This window comes from Pagrus pagrus (genome assembly GCF_965226575.1).
Source record: "Pagrus pagrus genome assembly, chromosome: 3".
Taxonomy (NCBI): domain Eukaryota; kingdom Metazoa; phylum Chordata; class Actinopteri; order Spariformes; family Sparidae; genus Pagrus; species Pagrus pagrus.
Genome location: NC_140187.1, coordinates 3712344 through 3732279, shown reverse-complemented (window position 1 = coordinate 3732279; position 19936 = coordinate 3712344). Strand labels below are relative to the sequence as shown.

Here is a 19936-nt window from a genome sequence, read left to right as displayed (position 1 = left end):
GCAGAGAGAAGACCAGAGTCTTCCAAATCCAAATCATGACATTTGGATCGTTATATTTAAAAAGAATAAGTTCACTACAGATGGTCAGGAGCCATCTTTGCCTTCACTATCTAGCTCTTGAGTAGACACACACTGGCGGGTGTATTGGAGTTGAAATAAAAAATAGCTCCTACGTGAAATTTGCTCTCAACAAGGTCTGTGGATTAGTCTGACTAACCGGGTCGAGGTCAGCTCAAGTTTTTTGAATGCATTATTTTGGTACTATGAGCACCTAGCTCGATTATATGCAAGAGAAGTCACACATCTCAAAACTCAAAAAAGTGACCTCTTCCTTTAATCTACTGTAGCTACAGGACATTTTCAATGTGTAATATGTCTGGAGATGACTAGAATGTGGATTTATCCTTAAGCCTTCATGATCACGCACAATCAGCTGACGAGCTGTTTCAGATCAATGGTTTGTCAGTCTGTGGACTGTGACTAAGTCCCACATGAAATCTGCCAAATTCAACAAATCATGCAAAACAAATTGTCCCAGCTGGACTTATGAATAATGATCATTCACAAGCGCTGCATGTTTAGAGACGAAGGTGCACGAGAAGTCACTGTTTCAAGATCTCTGGAAAGATATGTCCCCTGTCCACCGATCCACCGTGCAAAGTTGTCTCCGGTGCATGAAAGTATGAACTTGTACCAACATTCTGAACTTTATACCACACAGCTGGTAGTCGTCAGACCATGACTGTAACATCTTTGTCATATTTAGGTTATCTGATCTGAGCTGCCATGAAAAAGGTGGAATGGGTCGCCCACTCGCTGTGAAGAACAGCAGGTGCAAACAGTTAAAGAGGCTGAGGCTGCAGCGGTTCCTAAGTTCAAAAGCATCAAAGCGGGAAAAAATAAAAAATACTATGGTAAAGCTGTATACAAACGGTTTCATAGTAAAAAAGAGTAATATGTAATATCGTCAGAGGGATGATCCCCTGCAGTCAAGGGCAAAGGTTTGGTTTTTACCACGGTGGCATGTATCTGTGCAGCTGATCCACTGTGAACAAGGCTTATAATCACAGAGAAACTCACTTCATGTGCCCTGTAACATCTGCCGAACTTACAAGAAGGGATAAATAATCGAGAATTTTTCTCAGACAGCGTTTCAGAAAGCTGCTCTTCTTGGGTTTCTTCCTCCGGAGTTGCTTTTCACTGCCGGAGGGTCTCTGGGGTATAGAGAGCGGGCAGGCTGGGTGTCGAAGGCCGAGCTGCCCCTCCACAAGCAGCCCGGTGGCAAACGCCGACTTGCCGCAACCAAGTTGTTCATGCTCGGAGACACAACTGTGAGCCAAAGGGGTCGGTGTGTTAAAAAGGGGAAAGTTCAGCTGACTCAGCAAACGCTCACTGCGGTGTAGGCCACTTGTCTAGGTTACGATGTCGGCTCTGCGTAGAAGCTACATGCAACCATGAATCAGCAACTCTCTTCTCTACTCCGTTTGTAATCATTGTCACCTTTTGCTGCTAGTGACGCATGCTGCTGCTCGGCAATAACCATAATTGCGTGGGCCGTCACACGGCCGGGCATCACTAACATCAGGCGTAGTAGAGACTAGTTTGGTTGATTTTAGCCGTAAATGTAAAGTCAGTTCTGAAGACTGTCCTTAACTAAGACCAACTCTGCAGTTAGGAACAGGTGAGTAAGGAGCAGCTGAACCCGGTCCAGATCTCAGCTTAAAGCCTGCAGCTCACCTGTGTGTCTCCGTGCTGCTCAAGCTGCTGCTGACACGATATTAGTGATAAATTGATGCAGTTTGCTGGAAGTCTTTAGCGCTCCCTATCGTTATAATGTCCATGACCAATAACTCAACACCTGATTCACCCGTGAGAAATGGGAGTGGCGGGGATAATATTAATCCTTCATGCTGCTGATGTCAAAGATGAAGATGAAGATGAAGATGAAGTTCTAAGGTCTTTGATAAAGTGACATGTCTGAGGATTGATCACAATAACTTTGCGTGTGAAAAAAGAAAAATACAAGTTGACTGATGTCAGTAATATCCAGTGAAGAGGTTTTTTAAATTCTGCAGCATTTCAAACCAGCTCGGGTCAGTTGGAAAAAAAAGTTGCGTAACTCATCTCGTGGTTTTTTCATATCTGTGTGCACAGTTCATAAACTGTGCTGTGTGATTTGTGTAATATGCGCCCACAAGCTTGTAGGAGCGCACACGGATTTGCAAACTATTTCTTTCTTCTGAGAATAAAAGGAATCAAGCCTCAAACTGAAGGTTGATTTAGGGTGAAAAGCACAAAAAATACAACAGTAGAGAAGCATAAAAAACCACTCCCAAGTCTAGTTGAAAGACATTCTTCCTCTGACACCATGTTTCTCCAATATAACCTCTTTAAAGTTTCTCAAAGTCTCTGGTTTTTAGATTATGCTTTTGAAACTTTCACTTTTTCTTTTTACATTTTTCACATCTTTTGTACAAAAGAAGCCCCTTCTTTGTTCAACCTTAACCAAGATTTGACACTGGAAACCGTCAGAAGAAAATTACCTCCGAGGCTGGAAACCATTAGAGACAAGTGAGAAAATATGTTGTTTTAAGTAAATTGCCCACTTAAAGAGCAATTTCATCGCACCTTCACCTTCAGTCCAATTCTCCCCAAACTTCTGTTTGGTGAACTGGTGGATTTGCTGTGTTGGATGAAGCGTCAGACCCTGATATTAAGATAAAATTTAACCTTACATCTTGCCATATATTTTGGGTTTAAAGTTTAAGCTACTGGCCAGAGATAAAAAGACCAGTAGAGCAAGTTTTAAAACCGTTAATCACCGGGGCTTTAATAAGCTACACAATGTGTGCAGGTTATGAAAACCATGTGCTTCCCAGCTTGAAAGATAACATGCAGATAAAAGGTGGAAAAAATGAGTGGATCAGCTGTAAGCGTGTACAGGTGTCGAGGTCACGGGGTCAGATCCTGACTCGGATTTGAAGCACTTTCTGAAAACTAGGCTACTATTGCAGTGAAGGACCTTAAAGTATATAAGGGGACCAAGGTTACAGCACCAAGCTGTAATTTCAAGGACTTTCATCAAAGAGGGGAACATCTGAAAAGCTCAGAGGAGCAAATTTAGATGTCGAAACATCAAGCTAAAGTGTTTACAGGCGCCGAGGCTGAGGGTTCAGGTTGATTTTTGAAAGCCATGTACACAAAAGATTTGCAAGGACAATTTTGAGGCAAACTCGAGGCAGCCACAGGTTTTTTTAATTCTCAGAGTGGTGTCAGTATTTTTGCTGTCATGACTGATCTTAACAAATTGCACAAAGTCTGTCTCAGTCTGGATCAGCTGGTGTTGGCAGCTGGGAGATAAAATTAATCAAGATTCTGTCTTTTTTTAAAATTACAACAGGAACAGGAGCCATTACAGCTGACGTAGACCTTTCTAGAGAAAGGCAGTTGATTATCGAGTCTCATTACCAGGTCGTCAAATACTGACGCGTGGCCATAAGGTAAGTACAGAACAAGGTTTTACGATCATGGATGGCTTGGATACCAGCCTCTCTCGCGCTGCACGTCACATTTTTCTAGTTCCTTTTAGAAATTGACATAATAAGTTAAAACGGTACATTTCTTTATGTTGAATTTTTTTTTTGCGGTCGGCCGTTTGGCAGCGTTGTTGGCTTGAGATAACACCACCACCTTCCACATATCTGTGGTATCTGCTTACATTGTATCCAGGTGACTAACTCTGCATAACTCGCTTCATCAGGTTAAAATCCTCAGATGAGGTTGACATCACTCATGTCTCTTATCCAAATTTGGCTTTCTTAACCTTCATTTCTTTGCTTATGTTGTGTAAAAGGATTATTTTAATGATTATTTATATTAGCTCCAAAACCCTTCTTATCATCAAACTTAGCTTAGATGAGATGTGACAGGAGATTTATCCTCTGGCTTTTAGAAAAGGCCTTCTGGAGGATTGAGTGTTTTTTAAGCTGATCTCACTGAGCAGCTGCGAGGCCCTTACTGTCAGCACGCTGGTCAGGTGAGATTATTAAGGTAATAATGAGACCCAAGATCCTGTGTTTTCATCAGGAATTCAGCTAGAAACTCTGCTCTGAGTTGTTTTAACCATCAGCGATAACGAATCAAATCAAATATATGTTTACAAATGACTGTGTGTTCTGTGTTCGTGTACTGTGAAGGAGTTATAAACGTTCATTGTGTTGCATAACGTCGAATAAATCACCTCGAACCTGAAGCGAAAATGCATTCCTGTAGGCCGTGAGGAAAATAAAAGAGGTTTCACGAGATGTAGAGAAGATATTTTCAAGCATAAAAGTGTCAAAACAAAATATTTCCATCTATTTGAAAGACTTCAGACGACGGTCACAAGTTCCAAGCTTTTATTTTGAATTATTTACATGTGTTGTAAAGGCCTCTGGCACCCTCTCAGTGCAGACAGAGGAGTCGGCGTCATCACCTTCATCGCACAATACGCACAAGTCAATAAAAATAACAGCAAAGACTATTTAACATCAGCATGTAGAAATCAGACAGGAACGAGAGGGGAGGGGGGGAGGAAAAGGGAGGAGAAACGTAAGGATTGGAGGAAGAGGAGTGAGAAGAGGAAGAGGAAGAGGAAGAGAGGAGGCCTACATTTTCTTCTGAAGAAGGCAAAATCCTCAACCTGAGCTCCTTATGTGGGTAAAGTCAAAGATAAACATTAAGATCCAGTCGTCTTTGTTGATTATCGTAGTATGCAGCTCACCTTCACATAAACTGATAGACCTGCTGTTAATGGCTGATTATCCATGGATTATAACAAGTATATACAAGGATGAACAATGTATAATTATAAAAGCTTATGTAAGGGTGAACTTCATAACACATAAAATATGGCGAAAACCAAGAACAAATCAGTGAACGATTACAACTGATTATTTCTAATCAGATCCTTCTTCTTCTTCTGCAACTTGTTTTTGTTAACTTCCATGCAACTATGTGCTGGCGTCCACTAACTTCTTCTGGAACAGTTAAACTCGATAATCCCAATTTTTGAAAGTATTTGTATAAATTAATTTGATATAGCCGGAGGGCAGTATATCAACTATTGTAACAGGAGTGGAGACAAAAAAAAAAAGGGGGGAGGGGAAAAAGGACGAGACGGGAGAGAGAAGTTGGAAAAAAAACAAGAGAGGAAATAGACAATAAAAGAACAGATGAAATAAAAGTGAAAGATGAAATGGAGGAAGGAAGAAGAAGCGGGGATGAAAGGGAAAAGTGGAGGAAGAGAAGGATGAAGGAACAATGAGAAAGTGTGAGATGAGGGAAGAAGAAAAATAAAGTGAGCAACAGCAATAAACAGCAGTGAATCAGATCTCCTGTCCGTTTTGACCGTCTTTGACTGAAATGACAACACGGCGGCAACATACTGAGGACTTCAAACCTTCAAACGATGCCTTCACTCTCACAATTTCACCCAATACATGAAATAAAAGCATTTTTTTCTGACTCTGAGGTTTTGTTATTTCACATGAGAGATTTTCTGTATTTTCACGTTGTAATTGTGCTGCTCTTACGGGCTTCAAGGTGTCGGGGCTGGAAAAAAGGTGATGTCGGGTATTTCTGTGCACCGATCGTTGAACAGTCTACTTGTTAAGACAGCTGTGGGATTGTTTGCAGGACACTGTCAGCGAAATGATACCTGTCGATGCTTCTGCTTGACTTTCACTTTGATTTTTTGCACATTTGGACATAGTATTTAATGTTATATGAAAAATACAGATTTGAAACCAGACTTTCAGAAGCTTTTGGCAGGAGCTGTTGTGAAAACTTTTCCTAAAAGAACACACAAAATAAAACACAACCCAATCATCAGAGTAAAATGTCGGCAATGTACGATTCTGCAAACCACGGATACATCGCAACTTTGTTTCTTTAGGTAACATTTTTAATTTGCATGCTGTGACAACGCTGTGCTGGCATTAAAAAGCACCTGGTTAAGGTTTGGAGAAGATCATGTGGTGGTTTAAAAAATACCTGATTCTGTCTTGACAAACACCAGCAGGCAATTGTCCTGATATGTTAAAAAATATTCAGTGGTTTTCGTGCTTACAAATGTTGAAACGCAGTCTTGAACAGTGGTCTCTGGCCTGGGACTCATCCTGCATAGCTGTAATGCCACAAACATGAACATCAGCTCATAAACAATGACAACGTGATTGACACATATTGTGGAAAAGTCCCTATTGTCCAATGACACGTACAGATGAGAGAACGGATGTGTGGTTTGCAGAAAAAAATAAATGCCAACATTTTATTCTGGCGACCGGGCCGGACAAAACCACAGCACATCAGTGTGACGACCCTCAGCAGATTACTCACAATTCTGTGTGTGTGAAGCTCACAATTTATCAAGAAAGCTTTGGGAAATACAAGTAAGTGGACCTTAAATCATCATCGGTCGGGTCTGCCAGGTCGATAATGTACTTAAAGACAAACAAACAAATACATTTGCTCCATTAACTTGTAACGCAAGTGAACTAAAAACCAGCGGCTGCCTCGAAACAACAGAAATGTCATGAATGTTTTTTTTTTGATGGACTGAAACATTCAAAAACCACCAGAATTAATCTCCCTGTGCATTTTAAATGTTGCCAATTCAGAGTAAATCTCTGCGGTGGTGAGCAAATTCAATTTTACAACCTTTATAATAGTAACAAATAGAATAATGAGCATAGAAAATAATAACAACAGTTAATAAAAACGACAGACTTTAGCTTCTCTTGAGGTCAGACAGGTTCACAGATCGCTGCGTGGAGCTCGACATGATGAAGTCTTCATGCAACTCATCCGAGGTTTGTAATATTTGTATGAAAGCTTCATAATTCCAAGTTTTTAGTTTTGATTTTTATTGTTGACTTGAACCCTCTGGAGGTCAGTTGGATTCACGCACACTAAAAAAACACCATGTGTTATTTATTCACAACTCACTAAAAACTCAAACGTAAGTAATAAATTGAGAAACAAACCAACCATGTAAAAAAACAGATCGGTAAAAAACTGGAAGATGAGAAACATTTGAAACATGTGTGTGTAATTGCTAATAAAACTTGTTTATATCGCTTTATTTTCCACGTTTGGGTTTCCAGGACGAACTGAAAGAGTTTTTTAAAAATCTACTGTGACTGTTTGTTTTATAATCTGGGCTGCTGATAAATGATGATGTGGTTTTATTAATAACCAGAGGTGACATCATCTGAACAATATGATAAAACAACAAGTTTTATGAACATTGTTCTGTTTGGACCGCGTTCCTCTGTTTCTTTGTTACGCTGCATTAGACCCGGTTTACACACACGCATCAACAATTCAGTGTTGTGACGATAATAAAATGTGTTCTTAACGTTTATTTTCAGGATGAAGGGTAAAAACTTTCTTTTAAAGGTTCAGGAAATCTGAAACTTATTTGAATTTTCTTAAAATTGCCACCAAATTACAACAATATTTACCTCAATATGTATTTAAAATGACCCCGACATGATTTAATAAATACATTCCTGGAGTTGGACACAAATGGTAAACATTAAAGACATTAAACTGGCGCGATGAGTAGAAGTTAAGAGATGTTTTACAAAAGCTGTTTGCAGATTAATGGAAAAATACCAGAATATTATCATTATTAAATATGTTGCCATCAATTTCAATACATTTAGAGGTAAAGGTTCTAATTTGGGGGACTTTCTCATATATTACTTGGTGCCTACCATGAAATTTGATGTATTAAATGTAAACACTTTCTTTTCCACGTTCCTTCATTTCCTAATAATTTCCTCAGAAGCTTCAGATTATGATTATTAGTCATTCTGTCTCAGAGACGTGGTGACTGTCACAGCTGTGGTTGGAGCAGGAGCGCCAAATATGTGGAGGTTAAAAGGTTTTGTTTTTTTTCTGTTAACTGTCACTTTCATGGTATTTAAGACAGTTTTTGGGATGAGATGGGATGTATGAGCAGCAGCGGCCGGTCAACAGAGGGCGCAGCAGCTGAACATGGATGAAGACTGACTTTACTTCAAGGAGCCGGAGAAAAGTTTGACACTGTGGCCGTTTTCAATCCTGCTTCAGGTCTAAGAAAAACTACCATCAGCCGCCACTGTACGAGAATAAACTGAACAGTTAGTTGGATTATGATGATTGCATGTAGACAACGTTCATCTGTTGTGCTATTATAGGTTTTTATTTGGAGGTCGGTTGAACTAGTTCCCCTGTAATCACCGCTGCATGACATTTTTCTTTCCAGGAAATTATTTGGAAATATTCTGGAATGATGTAATACACAAATAAAATAAAATAAAATATACTTTTTAAATTATATCATGTGATAATGCTTGTTTTTTAAGTTTTAATGTCATAAAGGTTTCCATCAACAGAGTCAACATCACCGCCCAGCTGTGCCTCAGTATGTTGCCTGCTCAGTCGAGGTGTTTAAAGTCCCGTAAAGCAGCAGATGATGATTTTCCAAAAGCGTGGTCGCGTCATCCGCAGATCTCAGCAGTGTGTTTGTGTGAGCGAGAGCGTCTGTGAGTGAAATCCGTCACTTTGAGGATGCATTCTGACGGCGGCCCGCTGTTTTACTGTCTTCCTGTGGCTCTGACACAGCGTCGAGTCTCCAGCGCGGTGTGTTTTATTCTCCTGCGTGTGTGTGTGTGTGTGTGTGTAACTCATCAGTTTGTGATGTGTTCTGGCAGTAACCTGCTGTTTTAGTATCTTCCTGTGGCTCCGACAAAGGGTCAAGTTTGTCTCGATGTGTGTTTTTAATGATGAGTGTGTGTGTGTGTGTGTCTGGCTCCCTGCTGTTTGATGGCCTTCCTGTGCTGTGATCCAGTTCTCTGTTCGTCTGCGGCGCTCTCTCTCTCTCTCTCTCTGTCTCTCTCTCTCTCTGTCTCTCCTCCTCTGTCTGTCTCCTCCTCTGCAGTCCACAATACCTAAAACACAGAGGACACGTCATTAACGACTTCAGTCACAAAACAACGTTACAGAGACAAACTGCACAGCTGTTCTGTCGTCGCCAGGATCAAATGTTGGCAGTTAACGTTTCTGCAAACCACTGAAACGATCATATTTGTTAGTGTTGTAGACTTCGTATCATTCTGATGTACGAGCAATGTCACGTTCACGTTACATGTTTACTGTCATGTTGAGAGGACGAAGGGAACGGTTTTTAAGAAGACTGCGGGATGATCTCCAGCCGTGATTGTGACGAGTGTTTTCAATGGGACAAAACGCAGAAACATACAATGCCAACATTTATTCTGGCGATTGGGATGTTTCACCTGGAAGTAAAGTGTCGTCCTTTTAAGACTCGTTAAGAACGTTAACATAAGACTTCAAGTTATAAAGCAAAAGAAAAAAAATCCCCTGTGGTGATACCTCTGTATGTCTGTGTAAAAACCATGCAATGGCTACAGAACAACTGAAAACAATACATCATAATAAAGGGAAACATTAAAACTGTTTGGACACAAATTTTTGGCGAAAACTGTGAAAAAAACCTTTAAATTCACGTCCACAATAAAAACACAGGGCCGGTTTTCAGACGTTGCCCTGAGCTTCGGGCGAACTGTGGGTCAACTATGCAACGCTGAAGCACGACATCAATTAGCGAGGAAAGGACCTCGAGACGGTTCCTGATTTATTACTCAATTACGGGGCCTTTTCCTGAAAAGGTTTCCCCGTTTCAAAGCAAAGCTTTAAGACCTTTTCTGTGTCAGTTTTGTGTCTGCCTGTTTCATGATTAATGTTTTTTTTAATAAAAACAAGACCCAGAGGCTGTTTAACAGCAAAGAAAACGGTTTGCTTTGCAACAGAATCAAGAAGAACAGGAAGTGAACAGGATCTCATTTTTTCTAAGAGTAATAAAGTCAAACTCACATGGTCCGGTTTAGAGGTGCTGGTAGATTTAGTTTGGCTGCTTTCTGTCTTTTCTGTGCGTATCTTCACTAACTGTCTATGAATCATCATGCTTAACACAGACATGTGATTGACATCAACATCATGCAGCATCCCGGTCACCAGGATGAAATGTTGGCAGTACACATTCGTATGTGTCTCATCTGCCACATTGACATTTCTACATGTCATGTCACGTTCACGACCTGGTGTGTGACGGCCCCTGCCTTTGTTTAGTTCTGTTTTCGCACCACACACCTCATAATGTTCACACACTCGCATACACACTACTGATAACACTCCACATTTGTCATCATTCGTCCTGTTATTTGCTTTATTGTAACAAGTACTTTAAATTCTCAGTCAACTATTGTGTCCATCCTGTATTTGTCATGGCCCAAGAGCCGCCGGGTCATGACACATGTTGTAACAACGCTGTGCTGTGTTAGAAAAAGGGCTGGTGACGTCCCGAGGTCTTCTTAAAGATATTAAGTGGTGTCAACGTTACAAATGTTCAAATGCCGGTTGCAGGGTTACCAAACTATCCTTCATCTTCGACAGAGTATCTGTTGTTACGCTGACATCTGCCTCCTCTCAGGTTTCTTTGCGTCTCTATGATAACCCACGTGTGAACAGTACGACATGCCGTGTTGAGTCTGCGAGGAGCCCCGCACAAATAAAGGCTTTGATGTGCGAGTGTGGAGAAAGCGAAGAAGCTGGACGGCATAAAGTTATCAGCCTCCGTGGAAAAGTACTGAAAGTCAACAGCCGTGTGTCCTCGCTGATGATTGTCAGCCTTTGCGATGTAGCTGCCTCCTCTGCTGGAGAACAACGTGCTTCTCATCTGCGGTGCACTTTTTCGTCAGGAGCATCACAGTTAACACGGAGACTTTTCTCCTGCTGCGACTCTCACATGTTAAAACTCAGGCAGATGTAAAACTGGGCAGATATTCACATCCAGTCTGAACCGTGTGGTTAAAGAGCAGCAGTTTGCCCGACTCGATGTATTTAATGACCCGTTCAACTGCTTTTCATTCACCAGGAATATAAATCAACGTCACACTTCACATAAAACTTCAGCTGGAGCTCGTTCTTTTCCAGGTTTCTTACATTTTTCAAATCACGCTTTTGCCCGAGGGGTTTACTGCCAGTGTTGGTTAAATTCCACTCATGCTTAAAAATAATGTATAGAATAGCACTTCGGATAGAAAGGATGCCTATTGATGTGAACGTTACGACGCCGTAACACCGGCATGCTTTACATTAACACCGCACCCTTTCTGTTTAAACTACATGAAGCTCGAGTTTCTCTCACTTCAACAGCATTATTTAAACGTCTGGTAATCGTATTACTGGATACCCTCGAACGCCGGCTGGTGCACGTTGCGTTAGAAAGTCATTATGTCCGACCTGACTCTTTGAAACACAAACCGAAACAGAATGCAATGATTTACAAATCCTTTTTTTGACCTATATTCAGTTGAATACGAGGACAACATGTTGAATGTTCAGTTTTTAATGGTTTTAAATATAGACGGGGGCAAGAAAAGACTGTGAAAGTTGTGGAAATGCTCCAAGAACACGCAGGTTCATTGGTAACAGGTGGTAGTTAATGATTGGGCATAAAAAGTGGGCATCCTTGAAAAGGCTCAGTCGGGAGCGAGGTTCATCCCGCTGTGAAAAACTGCTTGTGCTAATAGTCCAGTGGTTTACAGCATGACAAACAACATTTCTTGTTGCACAACTGCAAGAAATTTAATGATTTCTCTCCTCATGACCTGACTGTGGGTTGGAAAGTTGTCAGAATAAATGTTGGAAAAGTTTCTGCAAACCTCAGATATGTTGAAACTCTACAAGTTGCAATTTCATGTTTCTTTAGTTTTAATTTTCTATTTTATGGTCAGATTTAGGCACACAAACAACTTTGTCCACCGTGTTTTGGCTTAAATTGCTGTTTTCCCGAACAGAAACCCGCCCTGTTGGTCAGGCTGACCCCGTTTCTTGGCAGGCTTGGAGCGTTGCGAGTGTGGTTGGGTAATGAAAGATCATTTTTTGGCTTAAAATACCTGTTTTTGTCACCACAAACATAGCAAGAAATTGTCCCGAGTACTCCTTGAAAATACCCAGTGGTATCACGCTTATTAATGTCAAAACACAGTCTCCAACTGCGATCACTGGCTTTCTCGCTTAACTCTGCCACCATCTGTTCCCCCTGATATGAAAGTCAGGTCGTAAACACGTAATGTGAATGTGGATATTGCACGTTTTATATAGAATAAAGAACATCGGCCTGTGAAATGTGCAAACGTGGATTCATGACCGACATTTTATGCTGCCGACACGGCGGGCGAAAACACAAGGAAGATTTGCAAGCTGCTGTTTACTGCGCCACCTACAACTGACGGCATTTCTGAGTAGATCGACTAAACAATACGACTCACCGATCCAAACATGTGTTGACTCTGTAGTAGAGCAGTAAATAAGGAGTGGAAACCATCGGACGACAGAGCAGAACAAAGACCCAAACGAGCTGCGTGCCAGAAAGTCAGGAGACTTCTAGTATGACCTCCAACGTGATATAATAATTTGCAGACAGTCAGTGAAGAACTGGAAACAATAAAAAGAAAACTCATCACTCTGCTAAACAGACAGTTTCCCGCTGTGTCCGTCCAGTCGAGTGCCTTTGGTCTTTGATCTAATTGAGATTGGAGGAAGTAAATCTCTCTTTTTAAACCCCCCGGGCGATGGACCTGCTGCGAGATGCGTCACGGCCTCTAAAACATAAAACGTGACGCCGATAAAAAATTTGTTTCTCTCAATCTCCCGATTACATCTAAGTTATGCAGGACAGAACATTTATAGGATTGTAATTCGGCGCACAGCAGGCCCCTAACTACACACTGAAAGAGAGGCAGCTTGCATAAATGAGTTTCGTGTGTGAGCTCTGGAAAGTCTTTCTGAAGGCATCTCCGTCTTTTTCAGGAACATAAATATTATAACGCCGGCTCGCTGTGTTCTTTGGACCTCCGAGCAGCAACACCCGACTGCTCCTCAGGCGAACGCCACTCCTCCAGATTTAAACTGCTTCTCCGATGTGTCCTTTGATTATTGTCAAAGTTAACACTAACACAATATAGCTGCATTTCTTTTAAATGGAACATGGGAAAGTACTGTACGTTCACTTAACCTGACCTTCACTTTAAAGATGTTTTATTTTCACGGCCCCGGTTCGTCACATCATATTTCTTCCCAACACATCATCTCTGTGAGGGATCGGTGCTCATTTAATGAAGTGCTGCGGGGCCCTTTCCCCCTGAAACACCTGCACAGACAGTCTGCTCGGGGAGGGTTTGGAGGTTTAGTATATTTTTCGCTGCAGATCAGTGGGAGCGACACTCAGAAAAGGAAGGGGAAGCCTGAGACATGACATCCAGTTTTGGTCGCCACAGAAATGTCTGGAAATATCCCCAGGTGTCCTTAAAAATATCCATTGCGGTCGACTGTGTAGCAGCCTTGTTGGTTGTGATAACGACGGCACCTTCACCTCCACCTCCTGATGTGAAAGGTGAGTAATAAGCATATAATCTGAACGCGATATGCCACCTTTGGTCCAAGTATCAACCTCGGATGAATCTGTGGTTTGCAGAAACATTATCTACTAGCAGTAGATAACAAACTAATAGTTAGTGAAATGAGCCAAAACATGATCTTTTCCAAACTGTAGCCAGAACATAAGTACAACTAAAAAATGAAAACAAAAAAAGAATTGAACCTTGAAAATTAAGTTTCAACATTTGGGAGGTTTGCAGAAACGTACATTGCCAGCATTTTATTTTGGCAATTGGGTTGCCATGTTGCCAGCAACCAGGCTTGCCTAGGGTTGGACTTTTGCAACAGCAACAACATGTGGGTCAAATGAGCAAAATTGCGGCTAACCAATAGCGTTAGGCTCGCTAATTCTGTACGCACAGTGATTGCTGAGGAACGTGTCAATCCCCTGCAGTCACCTCGCTCCGCCGTGTACACGTCTGAAAGTTAAGCTTTATTTGCTCTCTCTGATATTTCTGACACTTTGAGCACACCGGCGTTGCGTTAGACTTTGAGTTATTGTACGGCCTGTTGCTGTTTGTGAGTCGTTGCTGGTACGTTTGCAAACAGGGTGGCGGCAGAATTGTATACTACAAAACCTAAACCTTCTGTCTACTACCCACCAGAACCCGACTGAATCATAACAGACAAGACTGGATCATCAACTGCCTCAGGACCACAGACCTCCCAGATATCTCGTCACCCCTTCTTGTCAAGTGTGACCCTTCTATTGTTGAAAAACCCTCCTGCATCTGGTCCATGACTCACTTTTGTGAGATATGATCGCATAAAAACAAACTAGAAACAAGTTGAATTAAGAGATTCTGACTTTGAACATCAATCAAAATCGCAAAAAACACATTTCTTGTCATAATGAGGCTTCATTTCATATTTATTTCAAAAACATCTGGCAACAAACTTGACCTCATCTCACAGGATGAAGCTTAATACAGTCGTTATTTTTAGGAGGACACTGAAATGCTAGAAGCTAATGAAAGCTGAAGCGCATGACGACCTGTCCAATAAAAGCAGCAGTGATTAGACAGAAACGGCCTCGAATTTCTCCACTGGGAGCGATATGAAAACAGCTTATTTGTTTTAACTTTGAGTGGCGTGATCAAGTTCACGAGCCAGGCCTTAAATCCACATTTCTGGATGAGCCCTGTATGCCGTGCAGCAGCACAGAGGCCAACATTGTTCTAATTTTGTGCCAATTTGCCTTTGTTTACTTCAGACGATCAGATATAGAGATACTTCCCCGCTTCATAAACCCCCGAAGAGACGCTCTTTTCACAGATATCACGGTAACTTACCAAACAAAAGCCGGGGGGGAATTAACTGGAAAAACATACATGCGTGCTCGTGTGTCAGACGTTATGTATAGACAAGTGTCAGGGTTTGTTTAGTTTATGAGTTCCCTGCAAATTTCTGGGGAATCTGACACGACCTCCCTGAAGAGCACGAGGACAATCACAGAGATGATTGTAGAGCAGATGGTACGCAGCGCACATACTCTCGTGATACTATTCAAAGGATCTGCTCACTCAAATACGAGGAGGGTAATCACACACAGGCTTTGTGTCAACCCTGCACACCACAGAGTCTGATATCTGCTCTGCTGAGACTGTTCGTGTCAGGGAGGTGAATTATCATCAAACATCACCTTTAATTAAGAAACCTCTTCCAAACCGGATGTTAGTGAGTACAGCACTTAAGAAAAAGCCCTCAACATGTTACATTTAAAGTTACTAACAGCTGATGAGACACATTATGCTCATTTTCAGGTTTATAATTTTATTTTGGGTTACAACTAGAAACGGCGCTGCAGCTCTGTCTTCTCCCTCCTGTCTGAAACACCCTCGTTTAGCTCCCGTCTCTTTAAGGCCCAGTCTGCTCTGATTGGTCAGCTCACACGCGCCTGAGCCAGCACCGCTCACCACGTCTCCGGTCGGCTCTGTCGTGTTTTTTCAACTTTCTGTCAGCTGCACAGACATCAATTGTGCAAATGTGCGACATTGTGACAGATGTTAAAGGCGGGACTGCTGACGAGGCGTTTAAGGAGCAGTGTTTTCTGTGGGAGAGAGGAGCTCCTGTTGGCGCGGACTATGGGCTTTTTAACTTTTAAGATATTTAACATGCACAAGAATCTTTATAACACTGAAGGAAAAGGCATGGCAGGTCTCGTTCAATACTTTGTAAAGTACGTAGTTCAACTGTAATCATCGTTTGGACGGCCGTAATAAAGTTGCAACTGATGCTTAAAAACCTTTACAATCGCTTGAAAGGTCCAATTTGTTTGTAATGAGACTCCACATTCAATTATGTGACAAATTAGACCTTTAATAAATGTTTTACGAAGGACTTCATTGTTTGGCAAGAGAAATAACTATAAATAAAACCATTTATCAGGGAAAAAAAGTGCTAAAACCTTAAAGTGTTCCCACCTTTACAGCCAGTTGCAGACACTGTGGAGTAAATCTGTTTTTACTGTAACGTGACGAGGCGCTGAGCTCAATCAGAACCAGATCTTTCGACTTTGTCATGAAAACTTTGATGTTGCCTGTAAATGTACTGAGACAGGTGGAGGCTTGTGTGTGTGTGTGTGTGTGTGTGTGTGTGTGTGTGTGTGTATGAAGATGTTTGCATGTATGTATGGTTATATGTATGCGTACAGTATGAACGGCTGTGTCTTATTTTTCAAAACGTTGTTCTAATTTACTTCATATTTATGATCAGCTCGGACTGCTCTGACATACCTGAACAAAATGTTTTCAACCAGTGAAGCCTCTCAGGCTCCTTCGCTGTCATTCATGATTACTGTAAAAAACTAATTTGTTTCACAATATTTACTTTTAAACAAAACAGCAGAAAACAACTCAAGGTATTTTTAAACCTGGGCCCCATATGTTCATGTTTTGGTGTGTAAGGTTGAAGATATACTCGCTTTTAACAGCGCGTTTGTGCCCGTTCATAGTGTCGGTTGTGCACATCCTCAGAAATTATTGCGACATGTCCACAAGACGCATTTTGCACATACAGGCTGATTAGAGTCAGCTTGAGGATGTGACGGGGTCAGGGGTCAATAAGCACATCAGCAGCAGCCGGGACAACAACGAGACAACAAGCTAACATGTGTCTCAGGTGGAAATGATTCACACTCACCACCAATTATACAATCTGTCCAGTAGATCGCCTCAGCTGGCGGCCACAACACGGCTGCAGTGGGGAAACTGATGGTCAAACTTACGTCCACTGAAAGTGCTGAGGTTGTTATTCTGAGAGTGTCTGACAACATTATGGAGAAGATTCCCACAGACAGAGATGTTTAACGATAAGATCCTTTTTGTAACCAGAAACACAATTCGCGTTCTTGCTCTCAAGTCTTGCGAGAGTTGCAGGAAGACGTCGGCGGAAACGTGAGTCGCAGTTGGAGAGAGGAGAGCCGTGTTGCGGCTGCCAGCTGAGCCAAACTACAGGACCCATTTCAAAACGGTTGGTTAGTCTTAATCGTTATCAATCCAACACATGTAGAAAAAGGACCCAGGTTTAAAAACACTGGAATTCCCTTAAATGTGAACAAAGTCGGGGAAAACGAAACTATGGCAGCAGAATCTGAAGACACGCAGGCTATTTTGGAGTGTGACATGTTAAAATTGCATGACATCGCCGGCCCGGTGATACAAATCAAATGGATGTCTCTCAGTTTCTGTGTGGGATGTGTCTCGTCATACCTGGCAACCCAACGCGGAGGCAGAGGTGAGCGCATGCAATACGCTTCCAAATTTGTGTGTGAGACAAGTGAGACTTGACCTTTGTCTCCCGTCTCACTTTGTTTGTCCTTCTTGCCTCCACTCTGCAGAGTTCACTCCTGCATCATGTTACCCGTCCTCTTCTTCTTCTTCTTCTTCTTCTTCTTCTTCTTCTTCTTCTTCTTGGAGGTTCACTTGACATGTTGGCTCTGCAACACACGCTCACTCACTCATATTATTTTTATGATGTGCAGAGCGCGGGTGTTGAGGGTCGGACGCAGCTGTTTTTTTTTTTCAGCCTTAATGTTGGCAGGCCATGTCAGCGGGAGAGCATCATGTGTGAGCGTGATGAAGGCATTCTTGATACGGACAGCCGGGCACTCGGTAATAAATCCCAGGTTAAATCGAGGTGAGAAAAATATCTCCATTTTCTCTGCTACTTCATCAAAGTTAGGAAAAATCTGATGATGACTGATGTGGAATTCGTTGGATAATTTCTTCATCCTTGCATTCAGATTTGAAGAAGTCGAGACAGATTTATGTCCGAATCGCCCTCTCACAGCATTATGTTAAATTACACTTTAAAAACCAGATAAACTTCACTGTGCTGGCATCTGAGCAGCGTCTGCAAGAAGAGCTTTATAATAGCAGCTGCTAAAAGTTAGCACGGTTTATGGGCTTTTAACACAGGGGGCAGGAACACAACTACAATGTTTCTTGTGCATAATACACAAACACACTGACCTTAAAGGACAACACAATGTCACACTGTTTTACTTTGTTTACATGTGGCGGACCCTGCCACGTCACAGTGTTCTGGGGACCGTATTGTCCTCTGAGAACAGCCTGTTTATTCAGGTTTTGTTCCATTCAGAGTTTGTATTAATGTAAATATTAAAATGAATTTGAATTTCTTCTGCAAAACTACATAGTGCCCCTTTAAGGAGAGCCAGAGGGAACAGACCGGTCTCTTAGAGAGAGTAGACGTACTGATTCAACTTCTTTACTCCAGTAAAAGTAATAGAGTACAGGCTCTGACATGTACTCAGAGTATCAGAGTAAAAAGTCTCCCTCTGAAGGACATTTGTGGTCAAAGCTAACTGAAGCTCACGTCATATTAATATAATTCAAAGACTATTAAAGTTAAAGGTAGGATTTGTCCCAGCTGTTCCTGAACGCACCACAAAGATAGTTGATTGCTGAGTGTCATTCCCAGGACGTCAAATAGCCACATGTTGGGTTGGTGAAGCGTCCCGAGCAGCAACAAAGAGAGAAAATAAGAAAATCTCTGCAGATACGAGACACTAACGCGCCTTTTCTCCCCATCCCAGCCTCCCTCTCTGTCTGTTTACGTCTTCTCACGTCTTTGTTTCGTCTCGCTGCGTCTGCCGTGCGTGATGTGCACTGATAGGTTGATGACACAAAATAAAAATAATCCGTAATCCCCCATCAAATGCGTTCACACTAAAGTAACGAGCCTGTTCTGAAAATGTGAGGAGCAGAAAGTGCAGATATTTGTGTTCAGATGTAGGGAGCGAAAATGAAAAGTTGTTAGAAATATAAATACCTACGTGGTGTAACAAAGTATTTGTACTTTATTACTTCCAACCCTCTGAATAAGTTTCAAAATGTCTCGAAGCTGATTGGTAAAGAAACACTCACCTCTCATGGGTGGATGGAGTCCATCTCTGATGATAGGCGACTGTTCTCCTGAACAAAGCAGAAGACCAGAGTCAAAACACACAAATACGCAGAAAGCAACAAGAATTCAGGTAAATTGGCATCAGATGATGATTATGTGAAAAGGGAAGGCTCATAGAAAAGAAACCACATGTACGTTTTGTGTTATTTAAAGCAAATCGCTAACGTTTATCTGCCATCTGCAGTCAAATACCGTGAAATCAGAAGAGCAGAGCGCAGCATGATGAGCATCATGTGAAGTATAAAGTGTATATATAGCGTACAATGATGGGAAGGTTTTCTAAGCGTTTAAGCACGACAATTTAAAAAGTATTATCTTACATAAAGCATCACAAACAATCCATCAGGAGGAAAACCCTGCCAGTGACTTTCTGACCTGCCTCGAACAAACACAGTCTCTGTTACACAGTGAAATCCCTCCTACTTAAGGGCGAGGATTGCTGCCTCGAGGGCTGAGCGCCTCCGCCAACCGGTCAGGATGAAGTTTTAACGCTCACGGCCCAGAAAAGACCTCATTTACTTTGAGTTCAGATCCAGATAAAGATAAAAACGTTGCAAGAAAGGCCATTTTTTCGCACATTTTTGCAAATTTCTCGGGGAATAATGGGGATCAGGCAGATTTAGGTGGCTTGTATTGAGCAAGAACAATTTGATGCAGATTTTGGATCCGGGGAGCTTTTTTTTTTTTTTTTTATTGTCAAGCAGTTCTGGGCAGTGATGCAGGACTATGGAGCTTGATATTGATTTCCGGCTTGATTGAATTACAAGGGGACTGTTGGGCCTTGGCGGAGGTCTGAGCTCCACTGAGTGCCATATTGGTGTGTGAAATCTCAAGCTTTGGAAAGTCACCCCGACCTCGACCTTTCACCTTTTTACTGCCAAAGTTTATCTTCGAAAATCCAAGTGGACGTTTTTATGGCACATGTCATGAAATTCCCTGAAGGACGGACGACGGA

General features: G+C 41.8%; 1 protein-coding gene across 2 annotated transcripts in view; it reads right to left on the bottom strand.

Annotated features, from left to right (window-relative positions):
- Positions 1 to 7071: 7071 nt before the first annotated feature.
- raly (RALY heterogeneous nuclear ribonucleoprotein) overlaps positions 7072 to 19936 on the bottom strand; it is a 112120-nt gene continuing 99255 nt past the window's right edge. For both annotated transcript variants that reach the window (XM_084349521.1, XM_084349522.1), the window contains exons 8-9: positions 18942 to 18989; positions 7072 to 8978 (exon numbers count right to left, since the gene is read on the bottom strand). In XM_084349521.1, the coding sequence (XP_084205647.1) occupies positions 18945 to 18989 (45 nt within the window). In that variant the 3' untranslated portion in view covers positions 7072 to 8978; positions 18942 to 18944. The remainder of the gene's footprint in view (positions 8979 to 18941; positions 18990 to 19936) is intronic.